This window comes from Pelecanus crispus, chromosome Z (genome assembly GCF_030463565.1).
Source record: "Pelecanus crispus isolate bPelCri1 chromosome Z, bPelCri1.pri, whole genome shotgun sequence".
In the NCBI taxonomy this organism is placed as follows: Eukaryota; Metazoa; Chordata; class Aves; order Pelecaniformes; family Pelecanidae; genus Pelecanus; species Pelecanus crispus.
Genome location: NC_134676.1, coordinates 51,234,776 through 51,258,530, shown reverse-complemented (window position 1 = coordinate 51,258,530; position 23,755 = coordinate 51,234,776). Strand labels below are relative to the sequence as shown.

The following is a 23,755-nucleotide window of genomic DNA, read 5'->3' as shown; positions in this document are numbered from 1 at the left end:
CAACGTCTACCTGGTTTTGAAACAGATACAGTGACATTTCAACTCCTAAACCCTGTCTCAGTGCAACTTGAGTGTCAAGACCCTTTGTGCCTGACTGCTTGCATCCCCACATTCCATATCTGTCTTCAGTAACAGTACAGGAAAAATAATTTTGTTGCCATGTTTTTGAATGAACTTATTCCTGTTATCATCTCTGTCTAAAGTTCTTTTTTGTTTTCCCCATTTTGTTCAGTGTTTTAAACAAACATTGCCTGGTTTTATTCTTCATAGGAATTGGTAGGCACGGTTGTGACAGAAATAACAGCTCCCTGTAGGCATACATCCAAGAAAACAAATGTAATAATCCTGTTAGGTGGGTTTCAAACAGTTCTGTAATGTTTTTTCAAGCTGATAGTAAAATGAAATTGTGTGAGAAAGAGTTTATCTTACTATATGGTGTTGCCATTATTACGAAATAGAACTATTGGCCACCTTGACAGAGGAGTCATTTTCTTAATATTCATCCTATTAAAAATAAATGTAATGTTATCCTACAGAAATAGTCCCAGCTCTCTATAGTTCTGATCTCATTTTACAGTGAGAGACAGGAGAAAATTAAAATGAATTATTTCACTTTGTTTTGATTTTTACTTTACTTTCACTGTTCTGTTCTGCCCGATGTTCTCCATTCAAAGCACAAATCTAGCCAACCAACAATTTAAGAAAAACAAGGGCCAGCATATTTCTGAATGATTTAGGTCAATTGCGTTGGTAAAATCCAAAGTCCGTAGTTTTTTTTTCTGAATTATTTACACCAGGAATTTGCTTCTCTTGAGTATTTCTCCAAATACATTAATCCCACCCATTTGCCATGCCCCACTGCACTTCACCATTTGTCATCTGTTTTCTTTTGTTTTGTTTTGTTCCAAAATCTTTATAGTAAGCATTTATAGAACTGCTTTCTGTATATTTCATTATGCTATGACAGATTTGGTATAAAAGAGAATGATGTGATATAAAGTTACACAAAACAGAGTGCATGTAGATTATGAATTCCTTAATGAGTTAATCACCAAGCTAGACATGGCTTTTGTGATTTGTAAAAAAATTGGTAGAGTTTATTACTGAAGAGCCAATGAATGCATATGTCTTTTACTACCTGAAAAAAAAATTAGTTTGAATTCTGTGACTTGAATTAGAAATTGCTATTAGGAGGGTAATACCACTTTTTTCATAACATAAATCTTCAAATGTGTATTAAAACCAGTAACATTTTCAGCCATAAAGACATATGAGGCATTATAAAATGGGTTTTAAATTACCACTCTGTAGCTGGAAGACTTTTTCTTTTTAATAATCGTCAGCGCTTCCCAATTCAGAAATCCAACAATGAAGTATCTTGTTAAGGATATTTTATAGTACTGAGAGGAGGAAGAGTCACTGTTCAGTGCAATATCTCCAGTCTCCATGAAGGATATAACTCAGTAGGCTTGGATTTTGTTTGGTTTTAGTGTAAGACTAATTCTCAGTCATGTTGTAAGAATACATTCATGTTAATTAATGCTGTATTTTCATCCCATCTAGTCAGAAAACACAGCTATGCCTGTGGAAAAGGATAATGGCAATATAATTAGGATTTTTTCTACGAAAAACATTGTAACAGACATCCTGCCATGCTTATGTTATTTTAATTGGGTGTTTAGCTCAAGGGTGGATCATAATTTATCATAAACTTTCATGTTAATAAAATCAGCTGGAAGGAAGCTATACATAATCTCCTTGATTACACCATAAGAAATAAAATCTTAATTTGAACTTTTTTTTTTTCTTTTACTGACAAAGCAAGAAGGGAAAACTAGGTTGATAAGGAGATCATGCTGTTTACTTCCTCAGCTGAGTAATGACTCAATGTAGTGCAAGTGTAGGAAAATTAAAGAAAAAAGAGATTAAATCTGGCCTATCATGCAGGCTATCAGTATGCAGAATGCTGAGCAGCTTTTATGTCAAGGGAATGGAGAAGTATAACAGAAAGTCTTACCATACTGATTTTGCCTGTTGTTTCTTTGGGAGAATTCTGACTTCTTGGGTGCTCTAGTTAAGTCCTTAATTCTCCAGTTGTAACTTCTGGGAAACACTTTTAGGTCTAGCAGCCACCAGAACCAGTTTTCAGTCATTCCCAAATTTTGTAGAGGTTGCTATAAATTTTATGTTTAACTGTATTGTAAGAAGGGAGTATTTAATCAACAGAGATAGAATAGAGAGTCTTGGTCCATATGAGGTAGGTCTGCTGATGCTCCTGTTTTCTTACTTAACATGAGAGATGAAAGTGGGACTTTGCAATGTATTTAAGTGTTCCCCGGATGTGCTTACCAAGTTTAAAAAAAAGAGTTCTTTTTTCACCAGTCCAGTTTTAGTTTTGTTGTCCAAAGGTATTGAAAATCCTGTTTTCAGTATGTTAACGTGATGTGATGTATGTGTAAGCAGTCAAATTCCCATTTTTTACTATATATGTGTCTGTTGGAAGAGTTATTAATACTGCATTCTGTAGGCTTGATATTTGCAGTGAGCTCAGGCAGAGACCATGCAATGGGCCGTTATTGAGCTACCAAGTTGCTTTTGCTCCAGAGCAGCAAGGGTTCTCAGTGCTCTTGTCCCTTATAATGTCATCTTGGATGTTCTTATTATCTGTATGTTCAATCTTTTTAGCTTCATGCTAAGTTCTGAGCTTCAGTAATGTTCAGAAGCCCTGACTCCCTTAGGTAATTCATCACACACAAACTTTTTCCTTTTCTCCATTTTATGTTTGCTGATTTTCTGTTTCTTTGTCCTAGTAAAAAGGACATATCTGATTTGTTATCTATTATTTGTAAATTATTCCTGTGTTATTGTAGCTGCATGACTGTATGTTTGCTCTATAAAGTTAATATTCCTAGCATTAGAAAAATCTGGCTGGAGGCAGGTTTAAGTTCCAGTTATCTTTGGGGCTATGCTCCCAGTGCCAAATTCGGTCACCTGCCCCTGCCAGGGAAGGATACACCCTGCACCCAGGCAGACAAGACCTCTGCACAATGGGACTACAAAGCTCCACTACTAGCTGAGTGAGCAAAGAGGGGAACCTAGACTTACCTCTGCAGAAAAGGGCTCTGTAAATCTCCTTTCTCTTGGTGGTAAGGTGTCACGTCTCACTGAACGCTGTATTCACACCAGCATCCCCAAAGGTGAGCCTAAAAGTGTAAAAAAGGTCTGCACACAGCAGGCAAACCCTGTAGCATGGCCAAAGACAAATGGAAGAAGAAAGATTTCCTCCCTCTTATCTCATGCAGATAGGAAGACATAGCAGCCTGAGTGCGACATTGCTCAGTGGCTTGCTGTAATGATAAATTTATGCCTGTTTTTTCAATCACATAAAAAAGGTCAAGATTACTAGTCAGCAGTATTCCCTGCTGTGGACAGCCCTTTGTCACAGCTCTAAGTCTCCCAAACCACTTCCATATAAATGTGTATAAATAAATTAAGTCATGGCTGAGTGCTTATGTCATCTGTCATTTGTCTGTCAAACCTAGATATACTGAAATCACATGAAGTAGGATGACATTTGTGGTCTCATATCCAGACAAATGTGTACAGAAGGGGTTGTAGCTTCTGCCAGGCTTGAAAATTTTGCTATGGTTTTCGGGGGTTTTTTTTGTTCATTTTCTTTTCCCCCTGGATGCTGTCTTTCAGAACTCCTCTGCTCCATCACGTCCATAACTGGACACCTACTCCACCCAGCAGCTTTTGCAAGATGTCAGATTTTGAGGGCAGTTTGAATAAACACACAGGCTTCAAAGCAAATCAAGTAAGTTTAATGCCCTTAGAGTTTTAAACAGAAAGTCAATGCCCTGCTACAAGTGCTGATTTTTATGAGAAAGCCTGTTGTTATATTAACAACATCCTCTTCCTTGTAAGTCCTAGGTACACATTAGCCCTGATCTGTTTCTCTTTTTAGTTTGCCATTTCCGTCATCCTTTATCCCTTTTGATACCTCAGATTTTGTCAGTATGTTACATTTATTACCAGAAAACAGAAATCCAAACATGATGGCCTCAGCTTGAAGCAAGGAAACTAGTCAGCTATCAAAGATGTCCAAAAGGCTTCCAGGCAGCTTTTTAGGTCTCTTAAAGTTTTCTTCCCCTAGAAGCATATTTATATTGTTCTTATATGTTAGTTAGTTTTAAAAACATATATTACATATAAGATTGCAATGAGTTTTTATCTGATGCTGCCTAGTTGAGTGTAATTTAAAAGGGATGCTGCAGATCGAGTTCTTATTCTCCATCTTTAAATATATAACCAAGTATCACTCCTATGCTAAGCTTTTTAAGTTTATCAGTTACGTATGTCTCTTTATAATGCTTGTCCTTTCTTTATATTGTGTGGAAAATCTATCCAAATGAGACTAATGGACTGGGAAATTGAAATACTTAAACTAATTCTTTGTGAAATATTGCTAATTGTGAATAAAAAAAGACATTTGCGGCCAAGTGTATTCCTATACTGGTTTTGTTGTAGGTGTTTAGGCATTAATGTAAACAAATGTGTAATGAATTCAGACAGTTGATTTGTTTGATTGATGAAGTTTTTAAACACAGAATTCATGGTGTTACTTAATGGAAGTTATGGATGCTGTGCTTCATACATCATTTCAACATTATCTGATAGTGCTGGAATATAAATTTGTACTTAAATGGTTATGCAAGTATTTATTGAATTTTATTCTAATAATTAAAGGCTTCAAAAGCTTCTTTAAAGGGTAAAACCAGCAGTTTTCTGAAGTGTATTTGCAGTAAAATGATAACTTCCTAAGATTAAAAAAAAAAAGAAAATTGTAGTTGGTGAACAGTAGAGAAGAAAACAAGCTGCTTGCCTGTGCCTCAAGAGAAATAAGGTTTTAGATGCATAATTATGGATTGTGTTGAAATCCAGATGGAGTTACATGGTTTTTTCCCAGCCAATCTATTTTTTTTCCTGAGGACCTCAATGACTTTTTAAACAATTTTTCTCATTTCAGTGCTTGAGTTATTTTTTTATTACTAATCTGATTTGCTATTATGAGTTATGAGTATTTTCAGGTATGAAAACACTTCTTTTCAGATGTGCCTATATCTGAGGAGAAAATATCTCTAGAAATAATCAGACAAGAAACAGCGAAGGCATATGCAGCATTCTGTTATATTTCTTCTTTTGCAGATCTGTTCAGATCAGAGATCTAAAAAAGCTCTGTGTTGAGAAACTCACCAAACACCCTTCTGTTTAGTTCCAGTCCACAGGGGATAGCAAATTTTAATCTCCTGGCATTTCAGCCAGGGACCAGCACTGCTCTGGCTAGCAGTCCCAGGCCCCTTTGGGGTTGATCTTCTGTCTAGCAACCCTTTGCTATTAGAAAAGCTGCCTTTTTCATGAACCTAGTGCTTATTTCTTATGGTGCCCTGTAGCTAAATCCCCTAATTCCAGCTGTGTGAGCATTCCTGGTACAGCTTAACTTCCCAGTAGGAGGAGATGGGTGTAGGCAAGACTTACGCTGCAGTGGTGTTAGGAGCACACCGTTAGTGTTCACTTGTTGGCACAAAGAATACACAGTTTCTGACAAAGCAAGCCCCATGTGCAGTTCCCTGCCTTGTTGTCTTTAGCGTTCAGAAGCATTTCATTAGTAGAGAAAGGATCTGCTGGGGCACTGCATTCTTCTATAGGGAGGCAAGATACATTTTCTGATCAAGAAATTCCCTCCAGTGTATCTGACCTTCCCATCTCTGGCTTGGTCATGCAGGTGAATTGGTCCTCACTACTCCCCAGGATAGGTTGGCATCCCATCCTTGTCCTCTTGTGATGCTTTCTCTTTTGACTTTTTGTTTTGACTTTTAAAAATGTTTCTTTCTTACTAACTTCTGTTCTCACATTCATGGGCTTTTGGTATTTTTGTGCTCAGGCAGTACTTCAACAGCTCTACTTTGACCAAGAAGTAACTATTGAGTATTCAGTATTAAGCTGAGTATTCTCAGTTGCCATTTATCTGGTAGAAGTGCATACAGTCTTGTGAGCAGAAAAGAAATATCATATATTCTTCACAATATGTTACACAGCACTCTTCATGGCATCAACTACATGCTGCTAAAATACCAGCCAGCTTTTTTAAGTTGCATAGAAGTTCATCTGATGAAATTGCCATTGGTGTCATTTTGTTTAACTGGTTGTGTACAACACTTTGTGTTGAGACTATGTATTTCATCTTCAGGAATGTTGTGGTACTCATAGGGCTCCTGGTACATAATTCCAGGACTATATAAAGTATTTAGTTTTAGACCGGGGTGGGGCGGGGGAAACAGGAAAGACTTAGGTATCTGATTAAATGGAAGTGTGTCAACTAAGCACAAGAGAATGATTATTTTTTGCTGTATCTAAGTACTTTCCAAAAGTCTGCAGAAGAGAAAGACACTCCCAAGAAAAGAGGTAGGTAAAAAAATGAACTGTAAGATAAAGGGGAAAAAGGACAAATGAACAGAGGAAGTAGCATCTCTTTAAGGCTGAGTTTCTCCAAAAAATTTTGAATCATTCTATATGTTTGCCTCTGCATATGTGCCGTAGAACATAGGTCATGTATTAACAAGTTAAAAATACTCTGAATTGTCAGTGTTTCCAGTCTCCCAAAGCTTATATTTATGTGAAAGACTTTTGGAGGATGCCAGGTGCAGATCCCCTAATACTGATAGTACAGTAGAAATTTCTGCCACATGTTCCTCTTCAAATTACGTTTTGTAATATCAGAATACTTATTAATATAGAATTGTAGGGTCATAGAATCATTAAGTTAAAGATACCTTCGAGATCATCTGGTCCAGTCCCTTTGCTCTTCAAGCAGGATCAGCTTCAGGGTTGAAGATCAAACTTGCATCAAGTTGCACTGGATTAACATTACTTAACAAGTCCACAAAACTCATGTATTGGCAGAAAAGAAGTGTTTGGGGTGACAGAACAATGTGGTAGAATGCTTATCACTGTGCAAAAGCAGTTCATATTAATTAGCTGTTAATAAATAATTGTGATGCTAAGCTTAAAAGGAGAACTTTTTTGGTACATGGGTTGTATAGATAAATCCTCTAGTTACAGTAAAGACATTCCTATTATTTCTTTTAACATTTATGGAAAGTGAAGTGCTGTTTCCAAATAACTGTGGACTTTGGGGAGCATAGGGCTGTTCGGTTTTGCTGTCTTTTGTATCAGAATGGATTCTGCAGAACATTAAGTAAAACTGAGGGTAAAAAGCAATAAAACCAGCTTGAAAAAATATTTTTTGCTTTCATTTTAGCCTGAAATTTTAGCCTCAAATAGTAATACTTATTAAAGACTCCTAAAACCCAATCAGACACGATGAGGAAAAATCTTTTGTGTCCCAATAATTGACTGCACTGATACATAATACCTCAGAGCATTTCCCTTTTGTAGACTCTAATGATAAATATACTGTGAATATTAAATGCAAATAATTGCTTTCACTTAGAACTTTTCATTTAGCCAGAAATGTGACCAACTAGTGAGGTGCAGAAACATTTCTGCTTTGAAGCAATTTACCTCAGTACTTAGCTCTCAGGTTTTGTAGCCCTGAAGTTTGATTTTTTAGTATTTTTTTTTTCAAATGAATCAAAAATTATAATAGCGTTTTCTCAGTGTTCTCTTCAACATTTGAATTGCTGAATTACTTCAAAAGTAAGGATACTTACAACTAAATCAGTTAAGGAAGACCTTTCGAGCTCCTGCAGAGCAATGTAAGATGTATTCTGTAGTGGATAACAGGTTAATTAAGGTATAGGCATACAGATTCTTCAGTTAGATTTTTTTTCCCAAGGGAAGTCATAAATACCAGGGAATGCATTGTGTCAGACTGTTGTAGTTTGCAGAGGTGCTCATCTCCCAGTAAGGAGGATTGTGCCTTGTAAAGTATCACTACTATATAAGGCTTTTTCATGAGAACGGAGCCTCATACTGTTTATATAAGGGTGGATTGGCCCATCACCTGACGGGGGGTAGCCCAAGAACAGTTTTATCATTTGGAAAAGTTTAAAGCACGGACCTGTTGCCTAAGGAATTGCACGTGTCTTACCAAGATCTTCAAAAGGATATAAAGTATGTGCATGCTTAGGGCTGTCACCTGGATGCAATAGCAGGCAATGCTACTGTGATAAATCACCTTTGGTAGTGACGCAAATGAATGGCAAAACTGCAGATGGATTTACCTGCTGGACTGCAAATATATACAGTTAGTGCTGAGGAGGGCATGTTCAGCTCCTAAGCCTTGTGTTGTAAACATGTAGCTGGTCTCAGCGCACTTGTCAGCATCTCACTGTGTAACTCCATGGGAATGTGGATGTGCTTTCCTCTCCTGATCTCTCTCAGTGACATGAGGATCTTCAAGTCTGAAGATCACTGAACTACACAAAGCTGAAGCTATGGTAGGAAAATTAGCTATACCTTCTCCATGATCACTTCTCCTTTTTCATCCAGAATAGGGAATGAGACAGATCTTCAGCATCATCAAAACCCCTAAGCCAGACTTTTCCCTTTCACATGCCAGTGGAAAGAAGATTGGCAGTGAGTGAGGGGCTGTTGTTCTTTGTCACTGTGGTACTGTTACTAATGTGTTAGTCCCTCAGCCCTTCCCCATTACCCACGGTGCTCCTACTCTGAAGGCTGGTTTGTGCCAAAGAAGGGGATTAGTGACACCAGGCAGACCAAACCTGAGCAAACTGAAAGGATGACAGCCTAGTTTCCTTAAGCCTGTTGACTTGTGAAATACAGCCTTTTCCACAATTGTTCCACTTAGATAATGCAGAGGATAATTTAAAACATTTTGGTGTTTTCTTGCATGTATGCTGCTGTACTTGCGTGTCAGTGCTGTTTGTCTATAGGCTAAATCAGAAAAGTTCAAGTATTTACCATTCTTTTTCTAACATATGCTTATTTTGCCTGTAAAATAGATTTGTTCTATTTTATTACATTGAGTGCTTGGTGAAGTATTCCTATAGCAGGAGGGTAGCTAGAATCATACACAAAACAGCATGACTTTATACAACCTTCTTGTACTGTCTGTCCTACATTGCAGGAAAACTTTGGGATTTGGAGTGGGGTTTTTTAGTTTAAAGCTATAATGAGATGCAATGTCAGAGAAGTCTACTAATATTAACAGAGCAGCACTGTTTCATGAGAGTTTTATTTTAGCTTTTCTTGATATCACTTGGCTTACAGCGTGCTGAGCTGATTTCAGTCCAATGGTTTGACTAATGTGACAAAGGAGGTGTGGGGGAAATGGTCCAAAAGCATTTGCTATTAACCTTTATTTATTAATCTCATTAAGGTGAGGGCCAGCAGAAGAGTTATGAATAATTAGTGCACAGTTCTACTTTTAAAGAGTCTAAAAAAATTAGCTCTTTTTTATTTTGATCACTACATATCATACCTAGCTAATCTGCAAATAAGAAGTTAGATCCCTTTGTATTGAGTGAACAGTCCTAATGCTGAAGAAACTATTAACTGAATTTGTGGTGTGCACTTGTAATTTTTATACTTACTAACCCCTATATACCAGAGCTGGAATCAATACATCAAGTTTTGTTCATCCTGGGGACAATGTCGGCAGGAAGACTCTTGATTGTGGTGCTTAAGTTATTTAATGTGTCTGTTAATGATGTGTGAAATGGAATAGTATTCAGCACTTTCTTCTGTGGCTGTATTGGCTCAAACTTAGTTCTCTAGGAACAATTAGCGGATATGCCTTTCAATATGTAGCAAGATGTAACTCTTGTATACATGGCATTCTACTGTCACTCATAGATTATAATTACACTCCAGTTTTCCCCGTTGATTCTGGGTCCATCATATGCTAAAGTGATGGGCATAATATAAAGATAGCAGCAGGTTTTAATCCCTTACAATAATTTAGTGAAACATGAATCCTTGTTCTGTTTTTGTGGCAAAATGCTTCACAACATTGTAACTCAGATGCTTTATAACCTACAGACAAATGGTTGTGTTGTAAAGCTGTTACATTACCAGTCATTGTTTTTACAGATATAAAGCTGGTTTATTAGGTGTTACACTAAGTGGAAACATAAAGACCTACTGTTGGCTGAGGACTGTGAATAGAAAGAGGATGTTAGGTATTTTCAATGTAACATCTGTTTGTAGGAAGGTTGGCTGCTGCCAATTAATAATATGTAATTAATTCTTACTAAAAACCAAACCATCATTAAGAAGAATTGAATGGATCTCTCAAGTCATTGATTCCCCTACTCACAAGCAATCTAGTTTTTTATAACCTGATTAAATTGTATGCATTACTTGTATTGAAAATCTGATCTAATCCCTTCTTCTTCTGGCAGCTAGAAATTTTCCTTTAATTTCCTGCCTAGGTAAACCTAAAGCTAGTTTGCTTTCATTGCTCTCTCTTATTTATTTAATGTATTTAGAGACAATATGATTCTTATCCTTCATTTTGCAAGGTTAAACAAGCCGAATAACATTAACCTCTTCTCATAGGAGGGTTTCTAGTCCTGGCAGATCTCTTTTGCATTGAGCTGGTCCCATGCATTTGCTAAAGATGCAGGTTCAGAACTGTGTGAAATTCTGCTGTGTCTTTCAGAAATATTCTGACTGATGCAGCACAAAATCTTGTTTTCCTTTTCTGTGGAGGGTTCACACTGTTGCTTCGTAATGTGTCCATGTCACCTTACTGTCTGCTAATAATCTTACGTTCTCCTTAGTTATCAGTTATTTCCAGTTTAGAAAGTCAACTTTCCTAAGAAATTTAGTCACCTACCTCTTAAAACCATAGGTGTAGGATTTTCTGTGTTGTAGTATTATAACAACTGCATTTATGCAGTGTTGCTTCTCCAAGTTCTCTGGCTCTTCTTGTGGGTTTTTTTCTCCTCTTTCTCTTCCTGATGTCCTCAACTTTGTGTCATGAGCATGTCCCAGATTTTGTGCCAGTGTCACTAGGTATGATATTGTTCCTCAGAAGCTTCTGTAATGACTTCCCTCCAAACTGACAGTTCCCCATTTAAACGCAACTGGTTATTGCTTCTGTGTTACCCAGTTCATATGCATTTCATAATTCCAGTCTTAATCCTTATCTTCTCCAGGCTGACTTTTTCTCATAGCACCATACTGAATGACTTGCTGAAATCTGTTTTCTTGTCCAGAAACTTGTGATCACCTGTAGCTTAGTGTTGCATTTTATTATAGTACACATTATTGAGAACATCCTAATGTGCGGGTAGTTACCTGAATTTTAATTTTTTTTTTTTAAATCATCCTTCAATTAAGGTACTCAGCTTGCTGCTGTTCAGCCAAACAGTGTCATCTCAAACACAGTAGATTTTTCATGTGTTCTTCATATGGATGAAATTCCCCTTGGAGTAACTGGAAATAGTGAATAAATCTTCACCTTTAGGAGAGCTAAACTATAAAGAGCAAGGTAAAGACAGACCAGGAATAGTTCCTGTTCATCTTACTTCTAAATTTATTAAAAGTCCAGTTTAGATAAAATGGTCAACAGTTTAGTACTACTGTAGATTTAGGAAGAGCTAGAGTGGATGGAGGATTAAGTTCCATGTCTTCTCTGTTAAATGGGAGAAATTGTTCTTAAACAATGCTCAAAGAAAAATTGTGTTAATTTTAAAAGCACCATTTGCATTCAGTCTTTTAATATGTGATAGTCTTGCAATAATAAAGTAGGTTGGTTTGGGCTTTTGTGTATATGTAATAATAACTTTCCTTTTTTATTACATCAGTAAATCACAGAGATTACAATGATTTCAGAGCTTGCAATGCAAATTACATTGTGCTTACGTATTAGCTGTTGTATTTCTCTGCCACAATAATAAAGCATTGCCTCGATTCTAATTTTTTTCTCCTCATTTTTTTTATTCCTGCTTGCAGTTCAGAGTTCCTCAGAGCACAATGAGATTATTCACACTTCTTGCCAACTTCTAGTTTCAGCTGGTGTGAAAAGAGGCAAGCAGAAGTCCTTGCCAGCTCTTGCATTAGTTGTGCTGTAAGAATTGTTCAGAAGACAGCAAACTCTTCACGAAAGTCACAAAGTCATGCAATATGAAAAAATAAAATGTTGTGCCTCCATGTATTATATTGAATTGAAGACAACTTCTCCCATTCACTGCTTTCAGTGAATGTAAAGTAGTTGTATCATGTCGGACCGAAACGTTCATTTGACAAAACATCTTGTCTCTGCAGTAACCAGTAGAAGAAGACAAGGCAGGGGTGTAAGACAATAAAGACGTATTGTGATACAGCCTCAGCTGAGGCTCGAGGAGTCTGCAGTGCAGCAACATTGTGGAGAAAGTGTACCTTTGTGTTTAACATAGCAATGATGGAAGTCTCCTGCTAAGCTTTTGGCTCACTCTTTGAAGCCATGCAAAATTTTACCATCAGCAGCTTGCTGTGCCAGTAAGTTCTGTGGTTGAACTATGTGAGTATTTCCTTTTCTGTTTTTTAATCTTGAGAGCATCATTATATGTGTCTAGTTCTTTATGTGAGAAGAGACAGTGACTATTCCTATCCATTTCCATTATGGTGCTGCTGACTTTATAATCTCAGCGTTGGCCCTCTTTGGATTACTCCCTTTTGCCCTAGTCATCTATTCATCTAACAGTCCACATGTGTAATCATCTGGTGGCCTTGGTTAGTACCTTTCTACTCATATGTTATCGATTTCAAATGGGACATCATGATATTGACAAGGTACCTGCCCACAGCCTTCAGGATTCAGGTGCGCTATGGACACAACCATATAATGATGTTTCTGATTCACCCTAGACTTGTCTGCGTGCTATTTGCTTTTCCTTTCATCACTACTGAGCATTGACATGACATTTGCACAGAATTGCCTACTGGGTAACTAGGTTGTCTTTCCAGAGCGCTAACAGCTTGCTCACAGTCTGACATTCTTCAGGTATAATTAGGATTGCCTTCTTCATGTGTGCTTTGCATTTATCTACACAGAATTTAATCTGCCATTTTATTACCTAGCCATTCAAAATCAGGAGAACTTTTGCAGGCAGGTTTACTTTTACAGTGCTGAATAATTTTAATTTATATTCGATAAATCTCGCCACCTCCCAAATCACCTCCTTTTCCAGATCACTTATGACTGCATTGACCAGTTCAGGCCCTTGAACAGATCCGTTCTCCAGGAAACTTGATCATCTTTCCCTTTGCGTCCTAGGGTTGACCACCTTGCTTAGGAGTTTCAAGGCAGAGTTAGGACCACATTGAATTTCTTTCATCTAGATGTTAATAATTTGAGTTGTAAAAAGATGTTTTTGTCCTGCAATATTGAAAACAAATTTCTGTGTGGCACACAGATTAAAACCTGCTATCTTCAGGAAGAGTTTATGTCTATTTGTTCTGAACGGTTTTCTCTGTATTGAGTTCTATTAAAAGTGTTCAGTAACATCATTTAAAATGGATTAGTACAGTTTTGTATGTGTGATAATACTGTATTACTAAGTTGATTCAAATGTTTTTTCATTGCTGCTGTTAATCTGTTGTTGATTATCAAAATCAAAATCATTAGTATAATGGAGTACATCCTCTCACTATGATTTCAGTGGAGCATATCTAATAAACCAAAGCATCTGAAATTGGAATGTAATAAAAATGCGGTATTTATGTTAATAGAATATTCCTGTTAAATGAGTGCTTCTAATGAATCTGCTGTGAAGCTGAGCTTGTAATAAGTCAAGTGTTACAGAAGAATTTGCACAATAGGAAGACAGCATTTCGTTCTACAGTGATAGTTTGTCATCTGTTAAAAATCTTTTGGATAAAATACATTATACTACTTTAAATAAAACATACTGTGAAAATTCAGGTACCGTAAGTTAAATGCATAAAGGTAGTTAATGGTTGTATTTCTAATACTCAAATATCATTCTTCACTGTGGATGAAGAAAAACTCAAGGGATTCTTCATGATTAGAGGACTTAAGAAAGAGTGGAGTGTCAGGGTTTGTGGGAAAGGGTGCTGATACCATTCAGCAACCAAACAGCCTTCCCTGCTTTCTTTTGTTTTCAAGGTTACACATTATTGGTTTCTTTGTTTTCCTATAAGGGGATTTCAGTGTGAAATTCTAAATGTGAAAATCATGGATTGAACTTTTTCCGGGATTGGAGAATACAAAAGCACAGTCACCTTGCAGAGCAAACAGGAGATAGGTTTAAATAAAAGCGGCCAGGAAAGGAGTGCGACTTACGACTGGAGGGATGGAAATCTCATCTGATCAGCTGATCTTTTTTCATTATTCAAAATGTAAATTGCAGAGGGAGAAGGGAAAATGATTCTTCCGAAGAGCAAATACCCTCACCCAGCCCTTTCCCAGGCACTTTTCTCTCATGATTCAGTCTCCCTAATCACTAATCTGCCTGTCCTGCCAGTGTCCATCTCTTGTCCTCAAGGAAGCCATATTTTGATTTTGCCAGCACTGCTGGTTGAAGCTGACTCAGTACTGATGGTGTTGGTTCCTGTTCTCTGTGATAGCAAGGAAATCTCCCAAACCCTCATGTCCCTGGTTCATCTTGTCTCACATGACAAGCAAAATACCCACCTCCCAAGACAGAACAAATGTGCTCTGACAGCTTTAGATAGGAGTTCTGTGAATAAGGAGTATTTGAGTAATAATTTAACTCTGTTTTTTTTTCACGCTCACACTCACTTTAATATAACAGACATATCTGTGTTATTAAAGGCAAATTTAAGATAGCTTAAGATAGTTCTCGGAATTAAGCTGTTGCTTTTCTCCATGTTATACGACTGTTGCCTCAAAAATGCTGGCGTGACTAATAATAGTAGTAGCTATGTTTGCTCAAACAGAGTCATTTGGGGTCTGAATGGAGTGGGAAGAAGATTCTAGAAATTTTGTATTAAAATTCTGTTTTTATAAATATGACAATGTGTATTTATTGTACATGCTAATGGATTTTAAATAATTGTCATGGTTCTTAGCTTTGCTAGGAGTTATTTTACATTTATTGGCCTATGCTTAATATTACTTCTAGTAGCAAAAACCTCTGTTCTAGAAAGAATTGCAGTAAAATGAGCTAAATGTTTTGAGTCTGAGACATTGTGTCATCAGACCTCACTTCTTTTGATTTCCTCAGTTTATAAAAGACAAACTTCAATAACCACCTCAAAATCTGATTATAGCTCAAGCTTACAACACCTCCTTGAACAACATTTTCTATGTAATTAGCAGATTTTTCTTATGTATTAATTACAGACCAGTCTGTTTGCAGATGAAAAAGAGCAGCCTCTTCTCCTTTATCTGCTACTCATGGGAAATAATTCTGTTTCTCTGGAGTTAGTAGGTGTTAGCTTAGCAAAGAGCAGTGGGTCTTAAATGTATTTATGATGTTAGTATTTTACTCCTCCATATCACTTCCCATATAGGAATAAATATTCATCACATTAAATTATTAATGAGCTAAGTTTTGTTTTAGGGAGGAAACTGAGTCAGAGAAAGTTTTACGATTTGCTCATAGTTTAGCTGTTAGCACAGAAAAGTATAAAGGCCAGATACTTTACATCCTAGACCTGTGCTTCTGCCATAAAATCTCTCTCTTTACTATTCAGAAGATATTACAATTCCTAATTTGACGGAAGTAGAATGTCTTTTCTTGCCACAGAAATACATTGGAAATTACTCAGGGTGAGTTATACTACCATGATCTATAGCTTAATTGATGTACTCTATTATATGTATCCCTGCCAGCACACATATTCCAATGGTTATATTTCAGTCATTGAATTCTTTGTCTGCATGGGAAAAAAAATAGTTTTGTTGGAATGAAGTCCATTCAGTTTTTGAATGTTAAGTAGCACTAGCCATTTGCATATGTCTGTAGGAAATACTTGCAGCATTGTGCTCCATAGACATAAATCCAAGGTCCTCTTAAAAAACATGATCAGTGTTGCTAACCTTTCAGTAAGGATCTGTGCTAATAAGGGTTTAGATGTAGGTGAAGACTTAATGTTTCATGCATAGCAGCATTCAGCCTGCACGTAGAAACTCAGAAATACTACCTACAGACCTTCGGTTAAGTGTTTTGGTTAGTTTTTGCAGTTGAAGTAAAGATAAACCCAAGATACCTGCCCTTCTGTTTAGTTAGAGGACAGTATTTGCTTACTGGGCACAGTACTGAAGCTGAGACCAAAACAGTGTAAATCATTTCTAAAGAATACTTTAAAGTTCTGTGCTTAAAAATAGCTATGATCTATGAGAATTGGTAATGATTGACAGTACCAATGTGGGTCCTTTTTTAGGGTAGAAGCACTTCCACTTAATGTCTTTTTTTTTTCCTCTCTCCCTCTTCCTAGATGCAGCAATTGTTCCATGAAAACTATGAACACAACCGCAAGGGTTACATTCAAGATCTTCACAACAGCAAAATTCACACAGCCATAACACTTCATCCAAACAAAAGACCAGCCTACCAATACAGGCTGCACAATTACATACTGAGTCGCAAAATTTCTGAACTGCGCTATCGGACCATCCAGCTCCATAGAGAAAGTGCCCTCATGAGCAAGCTCAGCAACAGTGAAGTAAATAAGGAAGATCAGCAACTGGGAGTGATGCCATCCTTCAATCATTTCCAGCCACATGAAAGGGATGAAGTCATCGAGTGGGAGTTCCTGACAGGAAAATTTCTTTACTCGATGGTGGAGAACCAGCCACCCCGGCAAAGCCTGAGCAGCGTCCTACGGGCTGCACTGGATGACACTGTGATGCAAGTCATGGAAATGATAAATGAGAACTCTAGATCTAGAGGAAGGCTCATTGATTTCAAGGAAATACAGTATGGCTACCGCAGGGTCGACCCTCTGCATGGAGTAGAGTACATCCTGGATTTACTGCTTTTGTACAAAAGGCACAAAGGAAGGAAAGTTACAGTTCCAGTGAGACGCCACGCTTACCTTCAGCAATTGTTTAGCAAACCTTTCTTCAAAGAAGCAGAGGAGCTGGATGTAAGAACCCTGCTGGAGGATACCAGCAGTGACACTCAATCTTCCTCTTTTCTTTCAAATTCTTTAAAGATTTTTTCCTCATCGTTCCAAGGCACCAAAGACACTGGGGGACGCAGTGACAAGAAAATACATATTCTTGTCCCTCTCACAGGAAGATTTGACATCTTCTCAAGATTTATGGATAACTTTGAGAAGACTTGTCTGATTCCCAGGCAAAATGTGAAGTTGGCAATAATTCTCTTCAGTTCCGAGTCAGGCCAAGACTCCAGCAAACACATAGAGCTGATGAAAGAATACAGCATTAAGTACCCTAAGGCTGATATGACCCTGATTCCAATGGCAGGAAAGTTTTCTAGAGGTTTAGGTCTTGAAATGGCCTCATCTCGATTTGATAATGGCACTTTGCTGCTGTTCTGTGATGTTGATCTGATATTCACACCAGACTTCCTCCAGCGATGCAGAGATAATACTATTCAGGGAGAACAAGTTTACTACCCTATCGTCTTTAGCCAATATGATCCAAAAGTAATATATGGAGGCAACCCTCCAGCTGACAGTAGTTTTGTTTTCACAAAAAGAAATGGATTTTGGAGGGAGTATGGATTTGGAATTACCTGTATTTACAAAAGTGATCTGCTGACTGCTGGTGGATTTGATACCTCAATTCAAGGCTGGGGACTTGAGGATGTAGACCTCTTTACAAAAGTGATAACATCTGGCTTGAAGGCTTTCAGAAGTCAAGAAGTAGGAGTTGTCCATATTTTTCATCCAGTTCAGTGTGACCCCAATTTAGATCCAAAACAATATAAAATGTGCTTAGGGTCCAAAGCAAGTACGCTTGCCTCTACCATGCAGCTTGCTGAACTCTGGCTACAGAAACATTTGGGTGTCAGGTACAATCGAACTCTCTCCTGACATCTCAGCCTATTTGGCCTTTTTAGGGGAGTTTACCTCATTACTGTTATTATTATTTGATTTTGCTGTCATAGTTTTAAACTCCGTCCTTGTTGTCTTCCAAAGACTGTTGACCTCAAACAGGATGAGGCTGCTGTTCACTGATGTTTCTTATACCTACTGAACTGGTGAGGTGAATTCCTTCATATTTACTTTATTTGAAATTCAGTCAAGTCACAGTAATCATATGATCCCATGGAGCACATCCATCACAAGAGACTGCATCAGAAGAATGTTCTCTTTCAGCTTTGGGATGCAGTATCATCTTTGTTGCATTTCTGAGATTTGATGTGATATAAATATTTGCTGGTGAAGGTACCACAAAAGTGCTTTATGCTTCTTCTGGGGATGGAACTCTATAAGATAAACTTGAGTTTTATAATTTATATGAGGACTTATATGTATAAACGCTAATTTTCTTCATCTTTAGAATTTTTAAAGTAAATGAATAACTATGATTGTACTTTTATTTTTTAAAAAAAATGAAAAGCTAGGGAGCTACTTGCAAATACAACTGGTACTGGCTACCAAGGTCCTTAAATGTCTTATTATAACAACAAACTCCTCATTGTTGTTCACTCTAAGTGTAAATGAACTTTATTTTCACAAGGAACAGGATTTAATCAAATGCTTATGTACACTTTAGAAGATTTGTGAACAAACGTCTTTCATTTGCAGGCAAGAAGAAACTATGACATAACATGGTCATTTATGATAAAATGCAGGCATACAGTATTCTTTTTTTGAAACACATAGTATAAGTTGCTCTTTCTCTTCTTAGAATAAGTCTCTAATACATAATTTTCTTCTACATTTCTTTCATAAAGCTGCACTTGATACAGAGTGTTAGAAGTTAAAGCTGTATCTTTTTTTTTTTCCCCATTTTCCATGAATATTGGTACTCAGTAGCAATTTGTTGTTAAAATTAAAATAATTGTAGAATAATTATTTAAGTTTCAAATTTTACTATTGCTGGTCAGAGTTCCTTGCCAATATATTTATATTAGTGGAGGTTATAAGACTGTGTTAAGATTTATCTCTCTGGACAGCCTGAAGTTGTCATATTGTGGATTCACACAGTAAAGTATTTAAAATTATACCAACATAAGAAATAATAAAATCAAATTCTGTATTTTAGAGAAATGTTTATATAGGGATATATATGTGCGTGTGTGTGTGTGTGTGTGTGTGCGTGTGTGTATATCCCTCTATATATATGGAGAGAGAGAGAGAGAGAGTAATTTCAAAATGTGTTCCTCTTTTCAGTTCAGACAGCGATTTGTTACAATCCATTTTTTTACCACATGCTTGGAACATTTCATGTTATACTGTGGTAAGAGCTCAAAGGCATCCAAGAAATCATCAGAATTCAGCCAAACTTAAATTAATACAGTGGGTACATCTAATAACCTCAGTACCCTTGATTTCAAGCTAGATTTCAAATAGACCTGGGCAAGAAAAAGTAACTAACTATTGAATTTAGGTTTGTATGTTTTTCAACTGTAACTGACTCCTCCTGTATTTCCTTGCAAAAAACAACTAAGAGATTGGAATTCACTGACACGTCTATTTGTATGAAGATATCCTGATAAATTTCCTAAGGCATGAGGAGGGTGTGTAGGTCAGTTAATGACTCTTATCTGCAGTTCTCTGTTCTGGATTTACCATGCAAGGAAAAAGGCATCCCTGAAAAGGAGTGAGTAAACTCAGAATTAAAGGGCTGGCCATAGCTTTTTGTATGCTTTAAAAAAGGCAATCCCCATTGCCTTGGAGAAGGTAGTAATTGTGGTAGATGAGAACAGATAGAAGGTAATTCATGCTTCTCTGCCCTCCCCAAGGAGAGCTCCTGACTTGTTATTCTCCTGGAGGCTCTTGCCTTCCTAGCCCAGTATTGTTAGCTCAAATGTCTGGAGAAAATAAAATTCAGTATTACTTGTTAAATAATTCTTGAAAACTGCTCTTTAAATTGAGTGCAAAGGTCACGCTTTGTCCAATTAGAGAGCCAAGAACAAAGAACATACAATTTATTTGATCGATCTCCACTAACTGATGCAACTCAGATTGTAAATATAAAAAACTGAATGCCTGTTGATAAATGTTTGTGATGTTTTCATAAACATGAAAAAAAAAAATAATGATTTACAAAGACATATAAGGAAATCATTGTCTGCTGGGATATATTCCAGTGCTTATTTCAATTACTTAACTTAGTGGCCTGAAAGTATTTGCTCAACTCAAAGTAAAATAGTAGATTAGAACAGGAAATTAAATCAATCATTCAGTGGGGATAAAGATGTATACAGAGGGCTTGCAGGATCAGGTCCTACATGATATAAGCAAAATGTTAGTTATTTACCAGTACAAATATTTATTTAGTGTCTGACTGATTCATTTGTTTATATGATGAATTACTTTGTTAAAAAACCTGATATAAATGTTTATTATGAAATATTGCATTGTCTTTTGAAATAACTATCCTGAGATAACTTGAGAACTTGTGTTAGTTTGTTTAAGGAATAATATGCCTTCTAAGGAGATCATATTAAAAGAAAAAAAAAGCACAAAAGTGTTAGAGTAATGTTATGGATGTATAGATTTAAGATGGGAATGTCTATGCTAATCAGCTGTTTGCTTTTGTCCAGTCTGAATCATAATCTTGACTGTAAAATGAAATTTCTATGTATATGATGTCCCTTTGTAAATGCATACCTAATGAATTCACAATAGAACATAATGACCAGTTTTTCCAAAACCTCCTTACCCTGGGAATAGGTTCCATGGTTTCGTTGCTGGGAAGTGGGTTGGAAGTTGCTCGCACTTCTGCTTTTCAGACACTGCCTTTCTTAAAAAAAATCTCAGCTATCCCCACACAAAAACCTTAGAAATCCCCACGCCACCCCAACCCTGACATGTTTTCCCATTCACACTACTTAATTTAACAGAGCATTTGGATCTTCTGGATGAAGCAAAAATATCAGGTTAGGCTTCCTAATACTTGCTGAGTATACTCTGCATCAGGGTACTGGTTCTCAAGCTGGAGAAAGGCAGAGGGCCAGGGGGAGGCGTGAGGCTCAGCTGTGGGAGTCGGTGCCTTCTCCCTGAGTTAGCTCCTTGCTGCCACCAGCGCTGCCAGATGCCTCTCCTTGGAGCCACAAACAGGCAGCGCAAGCCAGCGCAGAAGAGCTGCGCTTGCTGCCACCAGCTGCTTTGGGGAAGCAAAAGGGACATTTTAATCAGGGCTTGGGAGGAGTGAAAGGAGGATGCCGAACTGAGGTTTCATTGGGTTGGGGTGGCAGGTTATCTTGTGCAGATCCTGTGTCTCCTTGTCCCCAGGTGGAAAGGGAGTCTGGTCCCACACCTCTTCCCTGTTTCCTCTCAAGGGGCATTGTGAAGTAAGGGGCAAAACCAGCAGTCCTTCCTCTCAGTGGGGCTAGTGGGCATGGACCATGCACTTGGTGTCCTACCATATCGTGGGACATGTGAGGAAAAAGCTGCCAAACAGTATTGCCAAAAGCAGTACAGAGAGAGGCATGTTCTGCATGCACCAAAGACCAGAAGAATGTGTACATAAGTGCCTTTTGGAGCCTTTGTACCGGTGTGTGCTTAACAGTGCCTCAAGACTCTTGCAAAAATTATAATGCTGGTAAAATGGCTCATAGGAGTGCGGTGCGGATCCTGAGGAAATGTGGAGACTTCAAAGGAGCATGAGTTAACAACCACTTTCTTTACATAGAACAAATAAGGAATTCAAACTTCTTTTGGTTTCTTAAAAAGTAATTCTAGTGATTAGTTAAGACATAGTTTACCACACAGAAGATTTTGCTCCAAAGAACAATGCTAGCTTTAAGATACAAACAAAACACATGTGTAATTTATATCTGATTTTCCTGCAACTTGAAATTGGTTAAATTTTTGGAAAAAAATATGGACTAAGAATTGGTGAGCCACTGACTGGAGGAAAGTTTTGTGTTGCTGCTCTATTTTTAAAAGAGAATCAGATGAGAGGAAAACAAAAAATGCCTATAGTAGATACACACAAAAATCAGCCATGATGTGAGGGTAGCAGTGATGATGACAGTCCTAAACTGCAGCACAATGGGATGTTTTACAAAAGTCTATTTACAATAAGTGAATATCACTGAAGGTTATACTCTGTCATAAGTCTGTAAGTAACATATAAAGTTAAATCAGTCCATTTTGAATTCTTTCATTTCTTAGAATAATTTTCTTTACATTTTCTTCTGTTAGCATTTATTCACTTGATTAATGAGCTGGCTTTATGACTCTCTCTCTCCTTCCTATTTTTCTTTTCCTTGGGTCTTCCCATTTGCTATATATATTACTACAGTATTTGAAACTTTCTGAGCTAGCATGATATTTCCGTTATGGTTTTATGATGTCACTGCCATATAAAACCACTGAACTAGAGTATTTTGCTGAATGAATTTCCAGTCCTGCTTCAAACTCTTTCCATTTGCCTGTCACTGTAAGTTAAAAGTGTTCTGAGTATTATTACTTCATCCCTTCCTCTGGTCTCCTTCATACTGGAACTCCACCAAGGCAAGGAAATGCAAACACTTTCCAATCCTTAAGTCTAGGAAAATGAACAGAATCTGGGGATTTTCTTGATCTCTTTTTGTTTGTTTGTTTGTTTGGGGTTTTTTACCTTCAAATCTTTTATCTAGGATTCCAGAAGTGTATTTATCAGTTCCATAATTTTAATAAAATAAATACTGGTTATTAAGATGTAAGATAGCACATATATGCACTATATGTACAAACTGTAATTTTACATCTTTATTTTCTAGGCACCTAATTATTCAACAGATGTTTGCCATTTACAGGAACTTTGATGACAAATTAAAAGTATCCTTGGTGATTTAGCATTTATTTAGCATTACTGGAAAGCTTAACCATGTAGGCAGAGATCAAAAGATGCACTATATACTGTAGGCTGATGGGTTTTGTTTCTTTTGTAGTGTTGGTAGAAAGATGTCCTCAGCTCTGCATGGGATGCCTGCAGTGTGGTAGTGTTCTTCACAAATCAGCTGTGTCTAGGAATGATTTTAAGTGATTGCAAAGCCACGCAATAGCATCCAGCTTCATACAGCAGGCAAGACTTGCTGGACTTACTTGAACATGTGAGATACTGATCCTCAGATTCAGAGGGTCTCTGGTGTGGCATAATCAGATGGTAGGTATATAGAATCATAGAATGCTTTGGGTTGGAAGGGACCTTTAGAGATCATCTAGCCCAACCCCCCTGCAGTTAGCAGGGACAGCTTTAACTAGAGCAGGTTGCTCAGAGCCCCATCCAACCTGACCTTGAATGTTGCCAGGGTTGGGGCCTCCACTGCCTCTCTGGGCAACCTGTGCCAGTGCTTCACCACCCTCACTGTAAAAAATTTCTTCCTTATATCCAGTCTAAATCTACCTTCATTTAGTATAAAACCATTACTCCTTGTCCTGTCACAACAGGTCTTGCTAAAAAGATTCTCCCCATCCTTCCTATAGGCCCCCTTTAAGTACTGAAAGGCCGCAGTAAGGTCTCCCCGCAGCCACGCTGTTCTCCAGGCTAACAATCCCAACTCTCTCAGCCTGTCCTCGTAGAGAGGTGCTCCAGCCCTCGCATCATTTTTGTGGCCCTTTTCTGGACCTGCTCCAACAGGTCCATGTCCTTCTTGTGCTGAGGGCTCCAGAGCTGGATGCAGTACTCCAGGTGAGGTCTCACCACAGCAGAGTAGAGCAGCAG

At 37.5% G+C, this 23,755-nt stretch overlaps 1 protein-coding gene across 1 annotated transcript in view; it reads left to right on the top strand.

Moving 5' to 3' along the window:
* CHSY3 (chondroitin sulfate synthase 3) overlaps positions 1 to 17,964 on the top strand; it is a 190,257-nt gene extending 172,293 nt beyond the window's left edge. The window contains exon 3 of the mRNA XM_075726952.1: positions 16,399 to 17,964. Within this exon, the coding sequence (XP_075583067.1) occupies positions 16,399 to 17,964 (1,566 nt within the window). The remainder of the gene's footprint in view (positions 1 to 16,398) is intronic.
* Positions 17,965 to 23,755: the final 5,791 nt, after the last annotated feature.